The sequence below is a fragment of the Octopus bimaculoides genome, chromosome 6, assembly GCF_046866305.1.
Source record: "Octopus bimaculoides isolate indiv1 chromosome 6, ASM4686630v1, whole genome shotgun sequence".
Lineage (NCBI taxonomy): Eukaryota > Metazoa > Mollusca > Cephalopoda > Octopoda > Octopodidae > Octopus > Octopus bimaculoides.
In genome coordinates, this window is record NC_142933.1 from 57098491 (window position 1) to 57121317 (window position 22827).

General features: G+C 36.8%; 2 protein-coding genes across 8 annotated transcripts in view; both read left to right on the top strand.

The window, feature by feature from the left end:
• LOC106879572 (uncharacterized) overlaps window positions 1-19254 on the top strand; it is a 650101-nt gene extending 630847 nt beyond the window's left edge. The window contains exons 30-31 of one of the 7 annotated variants that reach the window (XR_016242266.1): window positions 14015-15091; window positions 17507-19254. The gene's annotated coding sequence lies outside the window, so the exon portion shown is untranslated. Of the gene's footprint in view, window positions 1-610; window positions 764-14014 lie in introns of those variants that run through there. The other 6 variants (XR_016242267.1, XR_016242268.1, XR_016242265.1 and 3 more) reach the window with 6 other exon arrangements.
• On the top strand, window positions 9858-10406 carry LOC149135135 (uncharacterized). The gene has a single exon (XM_089353473.1). The coding sequence runs from the start codon at window positions 9858-9860 to the stop codon at window positions 10404-10406; it is 549 nt and encodes a 182-aa protein (XP_089209599.1).
• Window positions 19255-22827: the final 3573 nt, after the last annotated feature.

Below are 22827 nucleotides of genomic sequence, written 5' to 3' on the forward strand. Positions count from 1 at the left end.
GGGAAAAGTAAACTAAACAACATAGTTTCAGCTCTTTCAATGTTTGTCCTAATTCTACTTTCTAAAGATTCCTTTGCTTACCCTCTTTTAAAAGCATTATATGCCACTAACAGTAATGTTTTCTCCCAGCATGCATCCTCTATTTTCATTAGATGTCAATATCATCAAAACTGCTTCTCCTTCATATCTTATCCAATTCTTTTGATGACCACTAAGTTTTCAGTTCAATTTTGATTAAGTATTATTGTAAATCAGTATTAAATATCCAATGGTTCATACTTGATTCACTTAGGTATACTCAAATTTGTGTAACTTTCTGTTATTTCCTTTTATGTCTTATTTACATTATTCCAATTCTCTGTTCATCTTTGAAGCCATCTTTTAATGTATGTGCCTTGCTACTATAGAATATAAATAGTCAAGTAGGTAGGTTATTTACAATCAACCAAGATATAAATAAACTTATATCTTGTAAGCAGCATGACTGTGTAACCAAGACATTTAACAACTCAGACTACTAAGTTGTATATAGAAACTTCAATGTGGCATAGTGTATCAATGCAAATAGTAGTAGCATTAGAAAGCTGATAGATATCTTGTTATCTTGCAGTACTAAATTCGAGTCCTTCTCCATGGAGAAGACAATAGGAAAATGACTACTCTAGTGAATCTCTACATAAAGACTGTGTCCTTAATGGTGTTCCAATGACCAAATTAAAGGTTACAGAAAGAAACTACTACCAGCACTGCTATGTTATCACAGGTAGTAATAAAGAAATATATTCAACTCATCTTTTACAATTTCACTTACTTACTATTAATGCCAGTATAGTCTAACATAATTTTCTGCACAATCACACCATATAGTTTCACTTCTGTTTATTTCAAACCCACTGTATATGTTCATTATGCAGTATTCTATGTGCTTTCAAATGTTTTGCAGGGGAAGAAAAAATTTTAGAATCATTTTAATGGATTTTGCTGAATTCTTTTTGATTTGATTTCTTATACCAATGTGGCATTTTAAAGTAAAATAATGCCTACTTTGACTACCACCACCACCACCTTGACAACTTTCACAGCAACCATCACCACTACCACTATCATCACTGCAGTCAGCACCACCAGCACTGTAACAACCACTACAGCCATTGCATCCACTATCATCATCTTCACCACCATCACCACTAAAAATTAATTCTTCACACAAGTGTTACCACAAAAGTAGTTAAAACTATAAATGTTGATTAAAATTAGAGTACTTTTTGTTTATTTATTTTTTTTTTTTTTTATAAAGAAGTTAAAATGAATAGAATAGTTAATAAAATTGGCATAAATCAATGATCTTTTAAAATTATTTTTACAAAGGGAGATTAAAATATATGTAGTAATTAAACTGATAAGGACCTAACATCTAGTAAGAAGTAAAAAGTTCTTAAAAATTTTAAGTAAAAAATTTTCAAGAAATACACCCTCCCAATTCCAGTCAGTTTTCACCAGTTTCTTTGAAACAAATATTTTCTCTTTGGACAAAGTAACAAGTCATCAGGTAGCATTTACATTGTTGTCTAATGCTGACATCTAAGAGTTAATGAGCTTATCTGTCTCTTTATAAAACGTCATGCATTTCTAATTCACTTCTTTTTGGTTTGTACTGAACAGAAACTAGTTATGCACTTCAGAATCAACTGGAAGTAAATTAAAAAAGAAAAAAAAAACAATAATTGTCTATTCGATCAGGGTTGAGTGCATGTTATGATGAGGTGGTTGCATACACAACTGTAAAGGTTACTGACAGCAAGATAAAACAAGATAAAAGAGTGAGAGCATAGAGTGTATGGAAGAGAATGAAATAAAAAGTGAAAGAGAATAGAAAGGGGAATAGAAAGGATGAACAAACCAATCAAAATATACAATTCAAAGAGTAATGTTTTCATGTGAAGACAGCCAAGAAAATTATTGGATTGCTCTGTGCGTGCGTGTGTGTGTGTGTGTGTGTGTGTGTGTGTGTGTGTGTGTGTGTGTGTGTGTGTGTGTGCATGTGTGTGTGTGTGTGCGCATGTGTGTGCGTGCATGTGTGCACGTGCACACATGTGCATTCTTCAGAAGGTACAGTTCAGAAATGAGAAGTAGAGAGGAAGCAGTTTACTATAATCACAGATAACGACACCAAATGGTTATTGTTATCAAAATAATTTGATTCAGAACACATTATGTAAAATAAATTAAAATTTATCTGTTTATGAGAATCAAATTTCTGGATTTATTTATCAAAATGTTCAAGTAATCCACCACACAACTACCATTTCTTCTAACTATCAGTGTTACCTATAATCACAAGATCAAAGTGGCAAGATCAAAGCCTCAGGTATACAAGCTACGGAAATGTAGTAAATGTATGGTGTTAGTGGTAGATGGCAACTGCAGCACTGGAATCATATGTGATATTGCTGAAAGTGAAGGTACTGATGAGTTAAGTCATGACTGGTGATATTGGAATATATATATAAGCACAGGCATGGTTGTATGGTAAGGAACTTGCTTCCCAACCACATGGTTCCAGATTCAGTCCCACTAAATGGCACCTTGGGTGTCTTCTACTATAGCCTCAGGCCAACCAAAGCCTTGTGAGTGGATGAAGCCCATCATATATATATATATATATATATATTGCCAACCCAATATTCACATAAAGCTTTATACATAAGTTCAACAACTAATTCCAAAAATGAAATATTCCATGATCTCAAAACTTTATAAATTCTGATGATGACAACAATATATATAGGCATGGCTGTGTTGTAAGAAGTTTGCTTCCTAACCACATGGTTCTAGGTTCAGTCCCACTCTGTGGCACATTGGGTAAGTGCCTTCTTCCATAGCCTTGGCCCAACCAAAGCCTTGTGAGTAGATCTGGTAGGCAGAAACTGAAAGAAGCCCCTCCACCATTGTGTGTGCATGTGTGTGTGAAGGCCTAGTGATTAGGGTGTTGCACTCATGATCACTAGCTCATGGGTTTGATTCCCAGACTGGGTAGTGCATTGTGTTCCAGTGCAAATCCCTTCATTTCACCATACTCCTGTCCACTCAATTGTAAATGGTTAACCCTGTGATGGAATAGTCTTCCAATCAGAGGAACATTGGCCTGTTTGCCTAGCCAGTGGAGTGGCATCATTCAAGAGCTAAAATGATGTGAAGTGTATTGTGACCAGTGATCTATAACAACATCTGATAGTCTGGTCAATACCATGATGTGTGTGTGTTTCTGTCTGTGTTTGTCCCCCACCACTACTTCACAACCAATGTTGGCATGTTTATGTCCCCATAACTTAATGATTTGACAAAAGAGATTGATAACATAAATACTAGGCTTTAAATGTATTGGGGTCAATTCATTTGACTAAAATTATTCAAGGCGGTGCTCCTGCATAGCTGCAGTCTGGTGACTGAAACAAGTAAAAGATATATATATATATATATATATATATACAAAAACTCACCTGTGAGCTTTTTGCTAAGACTGTTAACAGATACTATATATTTTGTAAAATTTGTTTTATAAAAGTATATATTTAATATATATATATATATATATATATATATATATATATATATATATATATATATATATCGGGATATGCAGTAGGATGATTAAGATGAAACTAGTTATAGGTAACTCAACTACAGCAGTTACCTCAGCATATGTTCCGCAGGTAGCATTAACAGATTCTATGACACTTTTTTACAGACTGCCTCAATAACAATCAACAGCAAGTTCATTATCATGTCTGGCAACTTCTATGGTCATGTTGGCCAACACACCAAGGGCTTCCGTGACATAGGGAAGCTATAAAAAAAATGATGCAGGAAGTGAATAGGATGTAAGGCTTCTGGAGTTTCATGACACAAATGATCTAACAATTTGCATCACACAATTTAAGAAACCAGCCAACCATATCATCACCTACCAATGTGGCATACACACAGGCCATATTTATTACATTCTCACCAGGAAAAGGGGCAGGAGAGCTATTGTGAATGCTGAAACCTTTCCTGGTGAACAATGCTTTACACAAATATAGATTAGTGTCTAGTGATTTCAGTGTCAGAGCTTGGCAGATGCAGAAATCAATGATGACATGGAGAAGAGAGGCATGGAAACTAAAAGATCCAACAACTGGGGACTGATTTAGAGAAACCCTAAGTGATGCACATGACTGTCAGGAGGCAGATTTAAATACTTGTAGCATAGATGAAAACTATGAATTTCTGCAAATAACTTGCTCGAGGTCACAGAAGCAAAGTCCCAACAAAGCCAAAAGTAACCTGGTGGTGAAATGATACGGTTGATAAGGCAGTAAAGGTTAAGAGACAGACTTGGAAAACATAGAGAGAAGGAAGTAATAGAGAGCATTACCAATTAGCTGGAAGGGCAGCTTGGTGACAAATATGTTTGGCTAAGGGTGAAGCAGAAAAGGAGGGAATTTTTTTCAAATTTAGCAATGTGATCAAAGGGATGAGGTGCTCAGGATTGCAAGGCAGTGTGTGAGAAAGAACCAATATGTCATTGGTGAGAAATGTATTCAGAATAACTAAGGTATTCTCACCAGCAATATGGAAGACAAGAAAATGGCATGGAAATACTATTATGAGAGGTTGTTAAATGTGGACAATGTATGGAATATTGAAGGGTTACCTTGTGCTGACCAACTGAGGAATTAGCAATTCAAGTTGACAGCAACATAGTATATAAATCTACAAAGGAGATGAAGAATGAGAGAGCTATGGATCTATATGGGATAGTTGTAGAGATGCTCAGAATATCTGGTGACAAAGAGTACATGATTGCTACACAAGAAGTCATACCCAATGATTAGCATAACAGTGTCATAGTAAACTGCTAAAAAGGTAAACTTAACAAAGACAAAGATTATAGTAAGAAAGACAGGACCCTGGTACCTTCAGGGAAATGTCCTTCTTCAATATGCCAAAAAGCAGGAGGTATAAACTCCATAAACTGTACCCATTGTAAGCTATGTACATATAAGAGATGTAGTGGAATTACAAGTAGACTAGCAGAGAACATAAACTTAGTACATGATAGATATTCACTGGAGCAGTATGTTCCATGGATATACCAGAAATAGACTCCCTTGATTGCCTGGATGGCTCACAAGAAATATTTGGTAACTTTTGTTATCTTCGAGATGAAATTAGCAAGGGAAGTGGTTTCTCTGAACGTATAGGAGCCAAAGTATGACCAGGTTGTAGAAAGTTCAAGGAGCTACAACCATTGTTGACAACAAATATCTTTTCTCACAAAGTGAAGGACAGATTGCATGATGCTTGTATTAGAACTGCAATGCTGCTTGGTAGTGAGACAAAAGCCTTGAATGCAGAAGACTTGAGAAACCTGGAAAAAAATGAAGCAAACATGCTCCATAGGATGTGCAATGTGAGTGTGCATGAATGACATAGTATTCATGTGCTGAAAGAAAAACTAGACAAAGGAATCAGATGTAGTGTGCAAGAAAGAAGACCGCACTGATATGAGCATGTGATGTGTATGGATGAGGACAGCTATATAAAGAAGTACCAATCACTTAATGTGATTAGAGTTAACAGAAGAAGGAGACCCAGGAAGACATGGGAGGAAATGTTAAAGGGTAGGTGGGTATGTAAGTAGATATTTCTATTTGGTCATCAAAGATATTACATTACAAAATTATGGTTTATAATAATGAGTTCTTAATTCAAAAAGGTGTATATAGTTTAGTATTATGTACAATTGATTGAGAAGAAAGACAAACTACATCAAAGTAAAAGGTTGACAGACGTACACAAACACTGAAGAATCAAGATTAGGCAATCAAAGCAATAATGTTCTCAGCCTTAGCTTGTTCCAAAACCTTCCCATTATAAGAGAAGGTGGAAAAGGTGAAGGGGAGATGAGATATTGATTGTACAAAGAAAGTTTGATAAGAATATCAATATAGTTGATTGAATAGATCCTTGTGTATGACTAATATTTATTTTATTAACTCTGAAGAGATGAAAGGCATAATCAAACCTTGATGAATTTGAACTCAAAACAGGAATAAAACTAAATACCAAAATATTTCATAGAAAACTCAATTAGTAATCATAAAAAGATGAAAGTTCTCTCAATTATCTGTTGGAATTCAGTCGACAAAGAAACAGTGAGCAGGGAGGATACCTAGGATATTGTTGAAATAGGAGGTGAATGATATTGGAAGAAATGTGAGAGACTGTTGATTGAACGTAATTTGAACAGAAAGGCATTTCACATTCTTGTGTATGTCATCTTGCCTTTACAAAATGTTCTGCAGTTGTAAGTGAGGTGTACGGAAGCTTTTCTAAGCTTTCATACAGTAGAATGGCATGACTGCCTCTTGAGAGAAATGACAGCCTATAATAGGTTTTATACTGTGAGAGTATTTAAACTGTGCACTGAAAGCAAACAAAACATACACCTGGAGTTGATTAAATAAATACCAGTCAAGTAAGTAGGCAGGGGTCAACATAATTGACTATACCCATGCCTCACATCTGAAGCCTTGTATCTATTTAAGAATTCAATTATACAATCCTTCATGTTCATAGCAGTGAGCTAACCTCTATATTACCTATTTATGACTGTCATAGAGTTTGGTAGAATCTAAACTGCATATTAAGGTAGAGTATATCATACGCTTCATTTTGGGACTTTGAGTAATTGTTTTCTACCATAGCTTTGGGTTGACCAATGCCTTGAGTGAAATTTGGTACAAAGAAACTTGATAGAAGTCCATCGTCATCATTTAACATCCGTTTTCCATGTTGGCATGGGTTAGACAGTTTGACTGAAAACTGGTAAGTTAGGGAACTGCACCAGGTTCCAATCTGATTTGGCATGGTTTCCATGGCTGAATGCCCTTCCTAATGCTAACCACTCCAAGAGTGTAGTGGGTGTCAATTATGCATAACTGCATCAGCCATGACTATGATCTCACTTGGTTTGACAGGTCTTCTCAAACACAATATATATCACCAATGATCTCAGTCATTCTATGAGGCCCAACATTCAAACGGTGCTTTTTATGTGCCACCAGCACAGGTTCCAGTTACGCGGTGCTGACATTAGTCATGACTACAATTTCATTTGGTTTGATGGGTCTTCTCAAGCACAGCATATAACCCAATGTTTGATGATGTTTTTTATATGCCAGTTATGCCACACTTGCATCAGCCACAATTATGATTTCACTTGGCTTGACAGGTCTTCTCAAGTACAGCATATCTCCAAAGATCTCAGTCACTTGTCATTGTTCTGTGGAACCCAACATTTGAAGGTCATTCTTCACCACCTTGTCCCATGTCTTCCTGGGTCTACCTCTACTACAAGTTCCCTCCACAGTTAGAATTTGGTACTTCTTCACACAGCTGTCCTCATCAATACGCATCACATGACCATACCAGTGCAGTCATCTCTCTTGCACACTACATCTGATGCCTCTTATGCCCAACTTTTCTTTCAAGATGCTTACACTTTGTCATGCATGCACACTGACATTACACATCCAGTGAAGCATACTAACTTAATTTCTTTCAAGCCTATGCATGTCCTCAGTGGTCACAGCCCATGCTTCCCTGCCATGTAGCATGGCTGTTCACACGCAGGCATTATACAATCTACCTTTCACTCTGAGTGAGGCCCTTTGTTACTATCAGAGGTAGGAGCTCTCTGGACTTTGCCCAGCTTGTTCTTATTCTAGCAGCTACACTCTCAGAGCATCCACCCCCGCTACTGACTTGGTCACCTAGGTAATGGAAGCTATCAACTACTTCTAGTTTTTCCGCCTGGCATTTGATGGGGTCTATTTTCAGTACATTTCTAGTGTTTATTGTATCTGTGCACCTTCCATACACAAAAACTATTTTCCCTGTCAACCTTCCTCTGTTATTGCTGCATCTCTTATGTGTCCATAGCTTACACCAGGTACATCTTATGGAGTTTCCACTTACACCTTTTCTACAAATCAAGTAGGGTCATCTACCTGAAGGGATTTATGGTTTGTCTACTCTCCTACTAACAAAGACTTTGGTTTTTGTTAGATTAACTCTATGGCCTTTTGATTCTAGACCTTGTTTCCACATCTGAAATTTCTTCTCTAGTTCTGGTAGTAATTTGGCTATAAGAACAAGGTCATCAGCATAGAGGAGCTCCTGTCTTAAAATCTTCTGTTATTGCTTGGAGGAGTATGATGAACAAGAGGGGGCTGAGGACTGATCCTTGGTGAACCCCTACTTTTACCCTAAATTCATTGCTATACTCGTTGCTAATCTTCACCTTACTGACAGCATCCCTGCTTGTTATGGTTTGTACATCTCTCACCAACCACTCATCTATCCCTAGCTTCTGCATTGATCACCAGATAAGGGGCAGGGGACTCTGTCAAAGGCTTTCTCCATGTTGATAAAAGCCAGATACAGGGGTTTATTTTTGGCTAGGTACTTCTACAGTTACCTAACCACGAATATATCATCAGTCATGGCACAAATCCAAACTGCATCTCATCTACTCTAATTCTCTCCCTCATTAATTGAGCTATGCCCCTTTCTGTGACTTTCATCACCTGGTCCAGTAGTTTGATGCCTCTGTAATTATTCTTTTCTAAGGCATTACCTTTGCCTTTGTTGACTATAATGCTGCTACACCAATCATTGGGTGTGACTCCCTGATGGACAACTTAATTAACTATATGGGTAACTAGGCTATATCTTACACCACCAGATATTTTAAGCATCTCAGCAGAGATTCTTGACAGGCTAGGGGTTTTCAGTCTCTTCATATTTTTGATTGCTTTATCTATCAAGCTACTGTTGATTCAAATAGTTGGTCCCTCAGTTAGGTCAACATTTGGCAGACTTTCCTATTGATACAACAAAAAAATACCTGTTATAACATGATGGCAAGAACTTTAAATGATTCTGCAATACTACATCTCTCCATATGTTCTGACTATGCATCAATCTCATCAATTTGAACTTAGGTACAGAAATCTGACCTAATTCTTCACACCATATTCCTTGATGTAACCACTACAATAACAAATAAGCCAATGAAGAAGTCTCTATATGGTTAATCAACATTTTAGAAAGAGTAGCTAAATCCCCCTCAAATCACACACTAACATCTTTCTGAATGTTTAACTCATTAAATGAATATGTAAATTGCTGAGTATTCCACAGAAATGTAAACCCTTTGTGTAATTCCCAAGCTGAATCAGTGTGATACAATATGTAAACAAAGCTAGACTTTTGAGTGACAGGTAATAATCCACCCAATGGGTTTCTGTACAGTTTTTATCTCTGCAATTTTTATTCCCAAGACTTGAGTTAATCTGAAGCAATGGTAAAGACATTTGCTCAAAATGCCATGCAGTGGGATCAAACCTGGGGCTTTCGTGATTGCAAAGCAAACTTTTTAATCACTCATCTACATTTATAGTCTGAAATAAATTACATTTGAAATAAGAGAGTGGTAACACTAGAATACCTTATAGATCTGTTCAACTAATAAAATGACAGGCTCTACAGTGGAGAAACTGGGAAATTAACAAGCTCAATTTACAATAGAGGAAAGGAATTATTTGGAGTGAAAGAGAGTATCAAATTAGTAAAAGGAAAGTGTGGACCAAGCAGGAGGATCAGGAAAATGAAACAGTTGAGGAAGGAAAAGACCAGCCTAAGAAAGCAATAGAAATATGCTAGAGAAGATGAAAAACCTGGCCTCGCGCTGCTGTATGACGATTTGAAAAGGAAATGCCGCTTTGTGCAATGACATATCCACCAATATGAGTAACGAAAGGAAAGTAAAAGAACTTGGGGGGCAGTTTCTGAAGGACCCGCATGGGTTTCCCAAGAAAATGTTCACTAAACTGAAGAGTGGCACTTTATCGTGCATGAAAGAAGAATTGGACGCTTATATCAAAGAAACCTACAGCAATCCGCACTGTAACCAGCCACTGCCACCTCTACATGGGCTAATGCATCCCTTAGAACCTGATATTGAATTTCAAATTGGGGACATCAGGGAGAAAGAGGTGAATAATTTTGTAACAAAAGCTAGAGCTAATAGTGCCCCAGGAGGTGATGGCATCTCGTATAAAGTTTACAAATATTGCAATCATCTACGAAAGAAGCTCTTTGTCCTACTTCAACAGCTCTTGTGCAAAGAGACTCTAATAGAGGATTGGTGTAAGGTAGAAGGCATATACCTGCTGAAGGAAACCAATGCAGGGACTATGAAACAGTTTAGACCAATATCCTTATTAAATATGCAAGGCAAGATTTTTATGGGAATTCTTTCAAGGAGAACAGTGACATATTTACAGATATGTTGATGAATCTGTTCAAAAGGCCAGAATCCCTGGGATCCCTGGAAGTGTTGAATACTGTTTTTCAATTTGGAAAGCAATCCAGGATGCCAAACAGAACAAGAGAAGTCTGAACGTGGTATGGCTTGACCTAGCTAATGCATATGGCTCGGTGCCACACAAATTATTGATGAGAGCCATGAACCACTTCCACATTCCAGACAAAGTAACCAAAATAATGAGGATGTATTATGACAGTTTTGAGATGAGGCTTACAGCTGGAGATATTACAACAGATTGGCACTTTTATCTACAGATTAGCAAATCATGCAGACTGCCCTCTTGAGACTAGGTGAGCTTGTGAGGTGGTCAAGGATGCAGTTTAGAGCAAAAAAGTCACATAGTCTGACATTTGTTAAGGGAGTGCAGAAAGAATTTAAGTTTTGAATAGCTGAAGAAAGCATTCCAACAATCAAAGAAGAACCCGTCAAGAGCTTGGGGCAAGTATATGCTGGAACATTTTCAGATAGGAGTCATGGAATGGAAATTATGAAACAAGCTGAGGTTGGATTATCAGCGATTGATAACTCAAAGTTACCAGGTAAATACAAAATTTGGTGCTTGCAGTTTGGCTTATATCCGTGACTTTCATGGCCACTTTTAACATATGAGGTAGTATTGTCACAAGCTCAGATCATTGAACAAAAATGTAATGTGTTCATTAGTGGCTAGGCCTACCTCGGATGTTGAACAATTCAGCTCTGTATCATAAAAGAGGCTTGCTGCGTCAATAGTTGAAATATATAAACTGAGGAAGGTACAAACGGTGATGATGCTGAGAGAATCGAAGGACATGAAAATCAGGCATAACCCACCAGAGGTGAAAACAGCCAGAAAGTGGAAAGCAGAAGCAGAGACTGATGACATCTTGTCTTCTCTTACACACCGAGATATGGTAGGTGCAATGCAAAATCATTGGAAGGGACTTGGTTTTGGCACAGATCAGTTCAGACTGTTTGTGAGTATGATGTGGAGCGAATGGAGTATGATGTGGAGCAATAGCATCAAAATGAGGGAAGCAGAGAGAAGAGAGCTTCATTTGATCCAATGTATTCAACAAGGACAGATGATGAGATGGGAGGAACACATTGTTGAGAGGAAAATAAGTTGGGATGAGATATGGAGGTGGACCACATCTTGGCTAAGTTTTCTGATTCATTCATCCTATGATGTTTTGCCATCACCTACAAATCTAGTAAGATGAAACATCTCAGAGAATGATATATGCAAATGTGAAAAGGTCGGAACACTGAAACATATTCTTTCCAACTGTTCATTAGCATTGAACAGGTATACATGGAGACACAACCTGGTCCTTAAGGTTATCTTCAATGTTATAAAGAACCAAATTGATCTCAGCAACAGTGAAACAAAACCGTTGAAAGTACCAACTAGAGATTTCGTTACCTTTGTGCACTCAGGACAGTGGATCCATTTCAAGAAGAACAACAAACTTCCTGCGAGTGATGAAAAGTAGTAGGTCCCAAAACGGCGCACATTCTCTCCTGATGACCCCATACACTGGCTGGCTTCCAGTATGTGATGAAAAGTGAATGACTATTGGGAGATGACTGCAGATTTACCAGAGTGCCAGGGACACTTTCCCATCCCAGTTACCTAAAAAAACGGACATTTTAATGTGGTGTGAAAGCAAGAAAGGTATGAATCTAGTCGAGTTAATGGTTCTTCATGAAGATAACATGGACGCCACTTGCGCTCGAAAGATTGACCATTATGTAAACCTCCTCGAGGAATGTGAAGACACAGGCTGGATAGCGGAGCATTTTCCAATCGAAGTCAGATGTAGAGGGTTTGTTGGACACAATGTGAGACGACTGTTGTTATCGTTAGGCCTAACTCATTATAAAGTAAATACCACCATGACTGATATCCAAACTACAGTGGAAAAGGCTAGCCACTGGATTTGGTTAAAAAGAGATGATGAGCGATAGCTATATTTGATAACTATTTGATCTAGCAAGTGGGGCGTCATATCAGTGAGAGGGGCTGGTGCGTATTGATGCTGTCAAGAGGTAGGCCCCGAAACAGTGCACATTCTTTCCTGATGACCTCATACACTTGCTGGCTTCCGGTATGTGGAGTTCTCAACTGGTAGCACTTGCATGTGCAAGTTGTTTGCAAAACATCAGCAACAACAACTTCTGCAAATGTAATTTTCTCACCTAGCATGTATTACTTATTATATGTTCTCATCCACTATGAAAAACAAGTTGGACTGATTTTGTAAGACAAACTGGAGCAAGCAGATTAATGAGCAATGTTTGAGCTCATCACCTTGTGATGTAACCCAGCATTGTTAATCAGTAACCTAGCATTGTTAATCATTCATTTTTAATGAATAAAAGTGAATAAAATTCAATGCATGCTTAATTTTATGAGTGTGGTGTGAATAGTCTGTGTATATAAACTTTCGTAGAAGACATACGAATATCAAAATTTTACCTATTCTTCTGTACATTGAAAAACTTATGAGCAGTCTTGACTTTTGATCCTTGTAGGGGGTGTGGTCTTGACCAATCCCCCAAAAATCCCATTTTGTTTATACACACATTAAATTTAGTAACTACAGAGAACTGGTGTTATTAATTTGCAACCATTAGAGTTTAATATTAGTGGCCTGTCAACAACAAACTCAGTCCACACAGCATCAAGGGATGATATATGTAAATCTACATAATAGATATACAAACATGTCAATTTCATATATATAATTTTTCTATCGTCTTGGCTCAACAGCCCTCACTGTTTGTTTTTACTGTCTTGTTCTCACTATCCTGTTCTTGTTAACACTTTCACCCTTTGCAAAATATCCCAAATTTGATTTAATTTGCTTAGCGGGAAGGATTGTTTCAACGAAGTTGCGTATTGTCCTTGCTTTCGAAACACAGAGTAGATGAAACAGGGACAATTGATGAAGGGGTATACTCTTTATGTTGCATGTCTCGTTTCTCTATTTGCTTTTTTCGTTGTTTGAAAAAGTTCGTTTTTATGTTTTCGTTTTTCATTGTGTTTGATGTTTTTTTTATGTCCTATACCCATATATGCATGTATGTATACATATAGATGTAGGTATGTACATATATATATGTATGGATATATGCATATGTTTATATATTTATTATATTATATATATATATATATATATATATATATATATATATATATATACATATGGTGTTAGGAAGGGCATCCAGCTGTAGAAACCATGCCAAATCAGATTGAAACCTGGTGCAGCTCCCAGCTTACCAGTTTTCAGTCAAACTGTCCAACCCATGCCAGCATGGAAAATGGGCATTAAATGATGATCACACACACACACACACACACACACACAAGGAGGTGCTGAAAAGTTCCTGGCTTTGGATAAAAGAAAATAAAGGAGGATCAGTCAATTATAATTTTATTCAACAAATTCCTCTCTCAGATTCACACACTTATCACAGTAGTCCTCCAACCAGGCCTTTTGTGATACTCTTAAAGTCAGGAACTTTTCAGCACCCCCTCATATATTTATATTTATATATTACTAATGATATTTTTCTCTTATTTTCAAGCCACCCAGACATTCAGGATAACTTACTACCCCAGAAAATACAGTGGAAGTAAGAATGATATTGAAATCTTATAATGAAATTCTAAAACATAACAACGAACCATTTTAAAAAATTTTCTCCCAATAAAGATTACTTCACTGCATGCATGCCTTTGTACCTAAATATTAATGAGATATTTTTATTATTCTAATATTGTACTTGTTGCAACAGTTTGGCTTAGTTATGAGTCATTTGTTACTTTTTAACAGGAGTATTAATGAAACCTGATCACTTAAAAAAACAGTTAATAGTAACTGCAATCAATGTATTCACAGAAATGCAGTGCAATTTGATTTCCATACCTTAAAAGTGTTCAAGGATTTTGTACTTTCGACATTAACTAGGAGTTTGTACTATGGATTTCTACATTGTGGTATTATTGAAGGTATTAAAACACTCTTCCAGGTATAACTCCCATTTTTGAGATCGAGTAGCAATGATCCACTCTGGCATTGTCTTTATTCTGATGAAGCAACCTTGAACAAAGGTTATATAAGTTGTGGATGAACTCATGTAATTTTTTTTACTCATTCCTAACTCATTAGTTACATGTACTTGAAAGACAGATTTTGCAACAGTATAGTTATTTTATTACATTATTTACATTTGACAGATATTTGTCCTCATCTTGTTTGCTGTTAACATAACATTTCGGCTGATATACCCTCCAGCCTTCATCAGGTGTCTTGGGGGAAATTCGAACTTGGGTTCTCATTCCTAAGGTATTTTTCAATGTTGTTATTATTATCATTATTATTATTCATGTCACTGCCTGGAATCGAATTCAGAATCTTGGGGTTAGTAGCCCGTGCTCTTAACCACTATGCCATATGCCCATGGGCAATTATGGAGTGAATTTTAGGGCTTATAAATCTAATATTTTCCTATCCTTCCTTAATACCGGTTCCCATATGCTATTCATATTTGCACTCAGTCTACTTAGGAGGTTGTTGTGTCCTAGCATATGCGCTGCTTCTTGTAGTTTTCGTATTTTCCAGTGGTGTTCTCTATTATTTTGACTTCATCCCATAGGGGGAGGTGGTCTCCATTTTTCCATACATGATCAGCTATACCCGATTTATCAATATCTCCTCGTGTCATAGCTTTGCGACGTTCTTTTACTCTTATTTTGAGAGGGCAGCATGTTTCGCCTTTGTATAACCTACCACAGCTGCATGGGATGGAGTGCATGCAGTTTTTGGTCATATTCTCTTCTATTGGTGGTTTTACCCAAAGGAGATATTTGCGAAGTGTTGTATTACTCTTGAATACTGTTCTGATATCATATGGGCCACATATCTTTCGTATCTTTTCAGAGAGGCCTTTCACATAGGGTAGACATTCTGTAGACAGTCTATTGGTTTCATCATCTCTTTTCTTCATAATTGGAGTAGATAGTATGTTTTTGAGATAGTTGTTGCTTAATAGATTGTTACTGAGCTTGATCATTTCTTCGTGGTGGGTATCACGATCGCTACTTATATTCTTTACTTGATGTTTTAGGCACTGAGCAATTCCTCTCTTTACACTGTATGGATGGTGGTAATTGAAGTTAAGGTATTGTCCAATGAAGGTCAGTTTGTGGTATACAGATGTCCTGAATCCATACTTGGTACGTGTTATTAATACGTCCAGGAATGCTAGCTGATTGTCTTTTTCCTTTTCCATTGTGAACTATATGGATAGCTTTATTGTGTTCACATGATCTAACAGCACTTGGACATCTTCCTGGTGGGGGCAGAGAATAAAGGTGTCATCAACATATCGCAGCCATAGGGTTGGTTTTAGTAGTGTTGATCCTAAAGCCAAATTCTCAAAGTATTCCATGTATATATTGGCTATTATCAGTGATAATGGCGAACCCATAGCTAAACCCTCTTCTTGTCAATATATATCAGTATCTATACTGAAATAGGTAGTTTCAACACAGAGGTTCAACATTTCCATCAAGTTTCTTATTGGTATACTAGTGCGTTCTTTTAGATGGGTGTCTGTCACTAGTTTTTCTTGAATCACCAATAGTGCTTCACCAGTTGGGACTTTGGTGAACAGACTTATCACATCTAGACTCACCATCTAGTTGGATTCAATGGGGGTATCCTTGATCAATTCTGTGAAATGGGTGGAATTCTTCACATATGATGTTGACTTTCCTGCTAATGGACTGATTATATCCACAAAGAAGTGGCTCAGTGGATGACATGCTGAACCTCTACAGTTCACTATAGGTCTTAATGGAATACCATCCTTGTGAATCTTAGGTAGACCGTACATGTGTGGTAGTTTACTGTAGTGTTGAGTCAGTTGTTTGTACTTCATTGGTGTAAAGTGATCCTTGTTTTTGATCAAGATCTGTGACAACTTCCTCTCTGTTTTCAGAGTTGGGTCTTTCTTTACTTTGCTGTAGCTACCATCACTTATAAGACTTGCCAATTTTTCCAAGTAGTCAGACTTGTTCATCACCACTGTAGCATTTCCTTTGTCCATCGGAAGTATTATGATGGAATTATCACTCTGTAGTCTTTTGATAACGAACTTTTCTTCCTTAGTGATGTTTGGTTTGGGAAGTTTTGCTTTTTCCAGTACCTGTTTCATTTTCCACCTTGGTTCATCTCCCTGATCTATTGGTACCTTTATGGCTATCTCGTCAATAGGGGCTATTATCTCCAACCAAGTATGGAATACACTTGATGGTTGTCACAAAGTTGAGACCTTTGTTTAGTACTGCTTCTTCAGAGCTTTCTAGATGTTGACTACTTGCATTAATTACTGCTTTCACAGGTGGGTGACCCTATGGCTGTGATACGTTGATGACACTTTTACACACTGCGATATGTTGATGACACCTTTATACACTGCGGTATGTTGATGACACCTTTATTCTCTGGCCCCACCTGGAAGATGTCCAAGTGCTGTTAGATCATGTAAACTCAATAAAGCCATCCATACAGTTCACAATGAAAAAGGGAACAGACAATCAGCTAGCATTCCTGGACATATTAATAACACGCACCAAGTATGGAATCAGGACATCTGTATACCGCAATCCAACCTTCACTGGATGATACCTTAACTTCAATTCCCACTATCCATACAGTGTAAAGAGAGGAATTGCTCAGTGCCTAAAACATCAAGCAAAGAATATAAGTAGCGATCATGATACCCACCATGAAGAAATGATCAAGCTCAGTAACAATCTATTAAGCAACAACTATCTCAAAAACATACTATCTACTCCAATTATGAAGAAAAGAGAGGATGAAACCATAAACAGTCTACAGTCTGTCTACTCTATGTGAAAGGCCTCTCTGAAAAGGTACAAAAGATATGCGGCCCATATGACATCAGGACAGTATTCAAGAGTAATACAACACTTCGCAAATACCTCCTTTGAGTAAAACTACCACTAGAAGAGAATATGACCAAAGACTGCGTGTACTCCATCCCATGCAGCTGTGGTAGGTTATACAAAGGCGAAATATGCTGCTTCCTCAAAATAAGGGTAGAAAAACATCGCAAAGCTATGACACGAGAAGATATTGATAAATCAGGTATAGCTGATCATGTATGGAAAAATGGAGACCACCTCCCCTGAGAACACCACTGGAAAATACGAAAACTAAAAGCAGCACATACGCTAGGACACAACAACCTCCTAAGCAGGCCGAGTGCAAATATGAATAGCATATGGGAACCGGTATTAAGGAAGGATAGGAAAATATTAGATTTATAAGCCCTAAAATTCACTCCATAATTGCCCATGGGCATATGGCATAGTGGTTAAGAGTACAGGCTACTAGCCCCAAGATTCCAAATTCGATTCCAGGCAGTGACATGAATAATAATAATAATAATAATAATAATAATAATGATGATGATGATGATGATGATGATGATAATAATGATGGAAGAAAATGTGTTGATTCTCGGGTACTTCCCCGTACATACCGACAAAACTATAAAAGCTAATAAACCGGATATTATTATAAAAGATCAGACAAAGAAGACGTGTTTATTAATTGACATGAGTATTCCTTGCGATCACAATATAGTGGCGAAAGAATTTGACAAGATCAGTAAATATAAAGACTTGCTAATATAAATTGAAAAAATGTGGCATTTCAAGGCGACTACCATACCAGTGATTGTAGGATCTCTAGGAATGATAAAAAAAAGGTACTGAAACCTATTTGAAAATGATACCAGGCTTACCATCCCTACAGGAAGTGCAAAAAATCGTGTTAACCGGAACGGCTCATGTACTGAGAAGAGCATTATCGCTATGAAAACAACATATATTCATGAATTTATTTATTTACTCTTTTACTTGTTTCAGTCTTTTAACTGCGGCCATGCTGGAGCACCGCCTTTAGTCGAGCAAATCGACCCCAGGACTTATTCTTTAGAAGCCTAGTACTTATTCTATCGGTCTCTTTTGCCGAACCGCAAAGTTACGGGGACATAAACACACCAGCATCGGTTGTCAAGCGATGTTGGGGGGACAAACACAGACACACAAACACATACATACATACACATATATATATACATATATACGACGGGCTTCTTTCAGTTTCCGTCTACCAAATCCACTCACAAGGCTTTGGTCGGCCCGAGGCTATAGTAGAAGACACTTGCCCAAGATGCCACGCAGTGGGACTGAACCCGGGACCATGTGGTTGGTAAGCAAGCATTTATTAATTTTTTTTTAATACATATTTTACCTGTGAATTTTCATGTGTAAACTGGGAATGCATACAATGAGCTTCTCAGCCCTAGGTGTACGGAAAACACTCGGCAAGAAATGGAAGAAAATTTGAAGAAAGAAGGAAAACAACAACAACAACAACAACAACAACAACAACAACAACAACAACAACAACAACAACAACAACAACAACAACAACAATAATATCATCATCATCATCGAAAAATACCTTAGGAATAAGAACCCAGGTTCGAAATTTCCCCAAGACACCTGATGAAGGATGGAGGCTATATCAGCCAAAACGTTGTGTTAACAACAAACAAGATGAGGACAAATATCCGTCAAATGTAAATAATGTACATAATTCCTCGTCTCTTAAATATAGAACAGTATAAGTTCTTTCACAATAGAAATTAATTTTGTTTCTTTTCAGATTTAAATTATACATTTTCTCTAAATTTCAAATATCAAATAAAATAACTTGTAATCATCATGATTCCTTATCTTTCATTTTTACCCCTGAATCACAAGAATTCATATGTATGCGCATATCTCAGGTTTCTCAAACATTCTTCAAGTGAGAAATAATTGGCACTAGCTGCAGATAATTTTTCTGTTGCGAGATGACAAAACACTCAACAATTTCACAATACTTTCACTACTTGCAATGATGATTTATATCATTCATCACCCTGCAGAATCTATTTAGAGCTAAGGGAACTTGGTCATTGTGATCTAAATACCATGATCATATTCATGATGTCAATAAGAGGATAAACTCTGCTAAACCTACACTCTTTATAGCCTTAACAATGCACATCAATAATGTCATTTCCTGAAATCTTGGCTAATCAACAAATCTCAACCAAATCATTTGCTGAAACAGTGAAGGTATCCAGGGAAATGTTGATTGCAAGTAAAGTCAAATTTTGCAGTAATTTCAGCAATTTCAGTGGTTCTCCAGGACCAAAATATTCAAGACCTAAAAGTCTGTGGAAATGTCATGACCACTGTTGTTTGGAGATAAGAACAGGATTTTGTTCACTATCTTCAGAAGAGCCAAACAGTGAATACAGTATATTACTCTAACTAACTGAACAAATTGAAATAAAATGAAGCACTATAAGCAAAACAGTGAGGAAAGGTATTTAGTCAGCTTTTTGTTAATTTTTTCCAGAACAATGCTCACAGGGTTGGCAAAACAAAAGTTATTTTGAAAATCTGGACTATTTTAAAACATCTATCCTACTCACCAGATCTAACTCCATTCATTTATTTTCTATTCCCCAATCTTAAAATTAGTTTCAAAGGAAGCACATTTCCAGATGATTCTTTGCTGATAGGTGATATTTTAGTAACCATTCAGAAGGATTTCAGAAGCTGTGTGAGGGAATTATGTAAAATAACACATGGCTCTAGATTATTCTCTTCTTGTCAGGCTGAGAACTTTTCAACATACCCTTGTAATTTCAATTCATAATTATTACATTAGATATGTGACAACAAATTAAGGTTGTGAATCACACTGTTATAGATGAGTAAATCTAAGAAACCGAGTATTAAAAATATTAGGAGTCAAAAATAATGTAGGATAGCATTTTTTCTGAGTATTTCTGGCACTATCCCTTGTCAGCTCTTGAGAAAATCTATAGCTAGTAAGAAGCCAAACAAATTCTTTTCACACTAACTCTTTTATTCCTGCAGAAAAAGTTGAATTTAGCCCTGCAAGCTAATAAATTATGAATCAGTTTTATATCATTGCTAATACTTACGACAGAGAACTGTTCATACCTTCTGATACCAATTTACAGTCAAATGGACTGAAGCATGGACACAATACAGTGACTCTGACAAGATATGAACCAACCAACTTTTGACTGACTTAATGGTACTCTATTGATTTTGTTGTCCATTTCCTCACAAATAAAATCATAGTGATAAATAAATAGATCTTGACTTCTCACTTTTCCAAATAAATTAATGACCCTTGGAAGTACAAATGATATTTTCAAGGTGAGTTGAGTTTCAGGAGATGAAAAATTTGGCACAAATGTTATTGCAGCTGTACAAAGAATTGGCTCCATGACAAATTGACTTTTCACAAGCATACAACTGTCTGTAGCATGAGCTGAGGAAGCCCCTATGAAGTTGCTCAACCTGCAAGAAACAGCAACCAAGTTTCCCTCAAATCACACCCTGCCACCTTAAAAAAAAAGAGGATGAATACTTTGAACAATGTAATCTCAGGAAAAAAACATATGGTCACAGCTGGAATGCCTTTAATCATGGACCAGCTTGATCAGAACTCAACAATAACATCTGTTTAAAACAATGGTGGTGAACCTATGACATACATGTCAGCAGTGACACTGTATGTTTTAAGTAGAACACAAAGGACTTTGATGAAAATACATGTATACATCTAAGATATGTCATTATTTTACATGATTTTACTTACACCCATCTGCACTACTTGATATTAAAGAGGTAAAATGAAATGACTAAGTAGATAAGATATTGGGAAGTGGGATAGATGCTAGAACCTGTAAGTCACGAGCACATAAAAACTACAATTGCTTGTATGTGAGGAGAAAAACTTGTCTCATGGGAAAAAATTACATAATATTTATTTCCCTTGGCCTCAGGAATACATTCCTCCTCTTCACAAAAAGTTGAATGTATTAACTCTGATTAAAATATAGTTTTAGTGTTATAACCTATTTCAGTGAACATTGTGTTTTCATAATCCAATATTAGATGAAGTCATCAATCTTTGGGTTTACACAAACAACAGACACATAGGCATGTGGGTGCACACATGCATGTGTGTGTGTATGTAAAGAAAAATCAAAATGGAACATAGAAACAATTAACAGAAAAGGGTAAAGGATAAGTAAACATGGAAATCCTCTAATCAGCCATGGAGGCCAGATTCATCATAGTTTCAATGCATTTATTGTCTAAAGACCATGGTACTACTCTGGTTTCATCAGTGATATAGGGAATATCACTGAGATGATGGGCAAAGATGGCCTGAATGTAAAGGACAACAATGAGGCAGAAAACTATAGACAGAAACAATGAATGCAGTAACAGAAGAGATATCTACAAATAACCACATATATATAATTTTGTCCAAGTTAGACACTTTTCAATTCTCTCCTATTCTTTCTTCTTTGCTTTCATGCTATGCCTTGTTGAGTGTTGTTTCTCTTATACTTTGTTGAAAGACACCAAGCTTGTGTGTATGTATGTGTGTATATATATATATATATATATATATATATATATATATATATATATATTGCCAGTACCACCTGACTGGCCTTCGTGCCAATGGCACGTAAAAGCACCCACTACACTCTTGGAGTGGTTGGCGTTAGGAAGGGCATCCAGCTGTAGAAACTCTGCCAAATCAGATTGGAGCCTGGTGTAGCCATCCGGTTCACCAGTCCTCAGTCAAATCGTCCAACCCATGCTAGCATGGAAAGCGGACGTTAAACGATGATGATGATGATAATGATACATATATATATATATATGTCTTGGTATCTTTCATCAAGGTGTAAGAGAAACCAAGTTTGTGTGTGTGCGTGTGTTTATATACACACACACACACATACAAGCTTGATATGACAAAATTTAAACTCAAAAAGACAGCAAAGGAATGAACTTTGCACATACTAGTCTTAGTGGTACACAGTGAGTAAAATTACAGTATACATACACAGTGAGATGTCTATGATAAAATATGAGTTGGATGGAAGGTAGGGGAGAGAAGAAGGTGACTAAAGATTGGGGAGAGTGTAGGGGTGAATGTAGTGAGTGATGGTGGGATAATCAATGATACATAGAGTTGGGGAGTAGACGTTGATTAGTAGTACAGGAGGGTGAACAGCAGCAGGATAGATAGAAAGAGACAATAGTTTGCAAAAGTATGAGTGGTAAGTGCCTCTCCAGCAATTGCCCATCAGGAAGAAGGCATCTGTAGTACTTTTTCTTAGAACAAAACTTAGCTGCATCTTATCTAGTCTAACTCTTTCTTTAATCACTCAAGTTATACATA

Bases quoted from the DNA above. Each gene is read 5' to 3' on its own strand.
- LOC149135135 (XM_089353473.1), top strand. From the start codon at position 9,858: ATGAGTAACGAAAGGAAAGTAAAAGAACTTGGGGGGCAGTTTCTGAAG.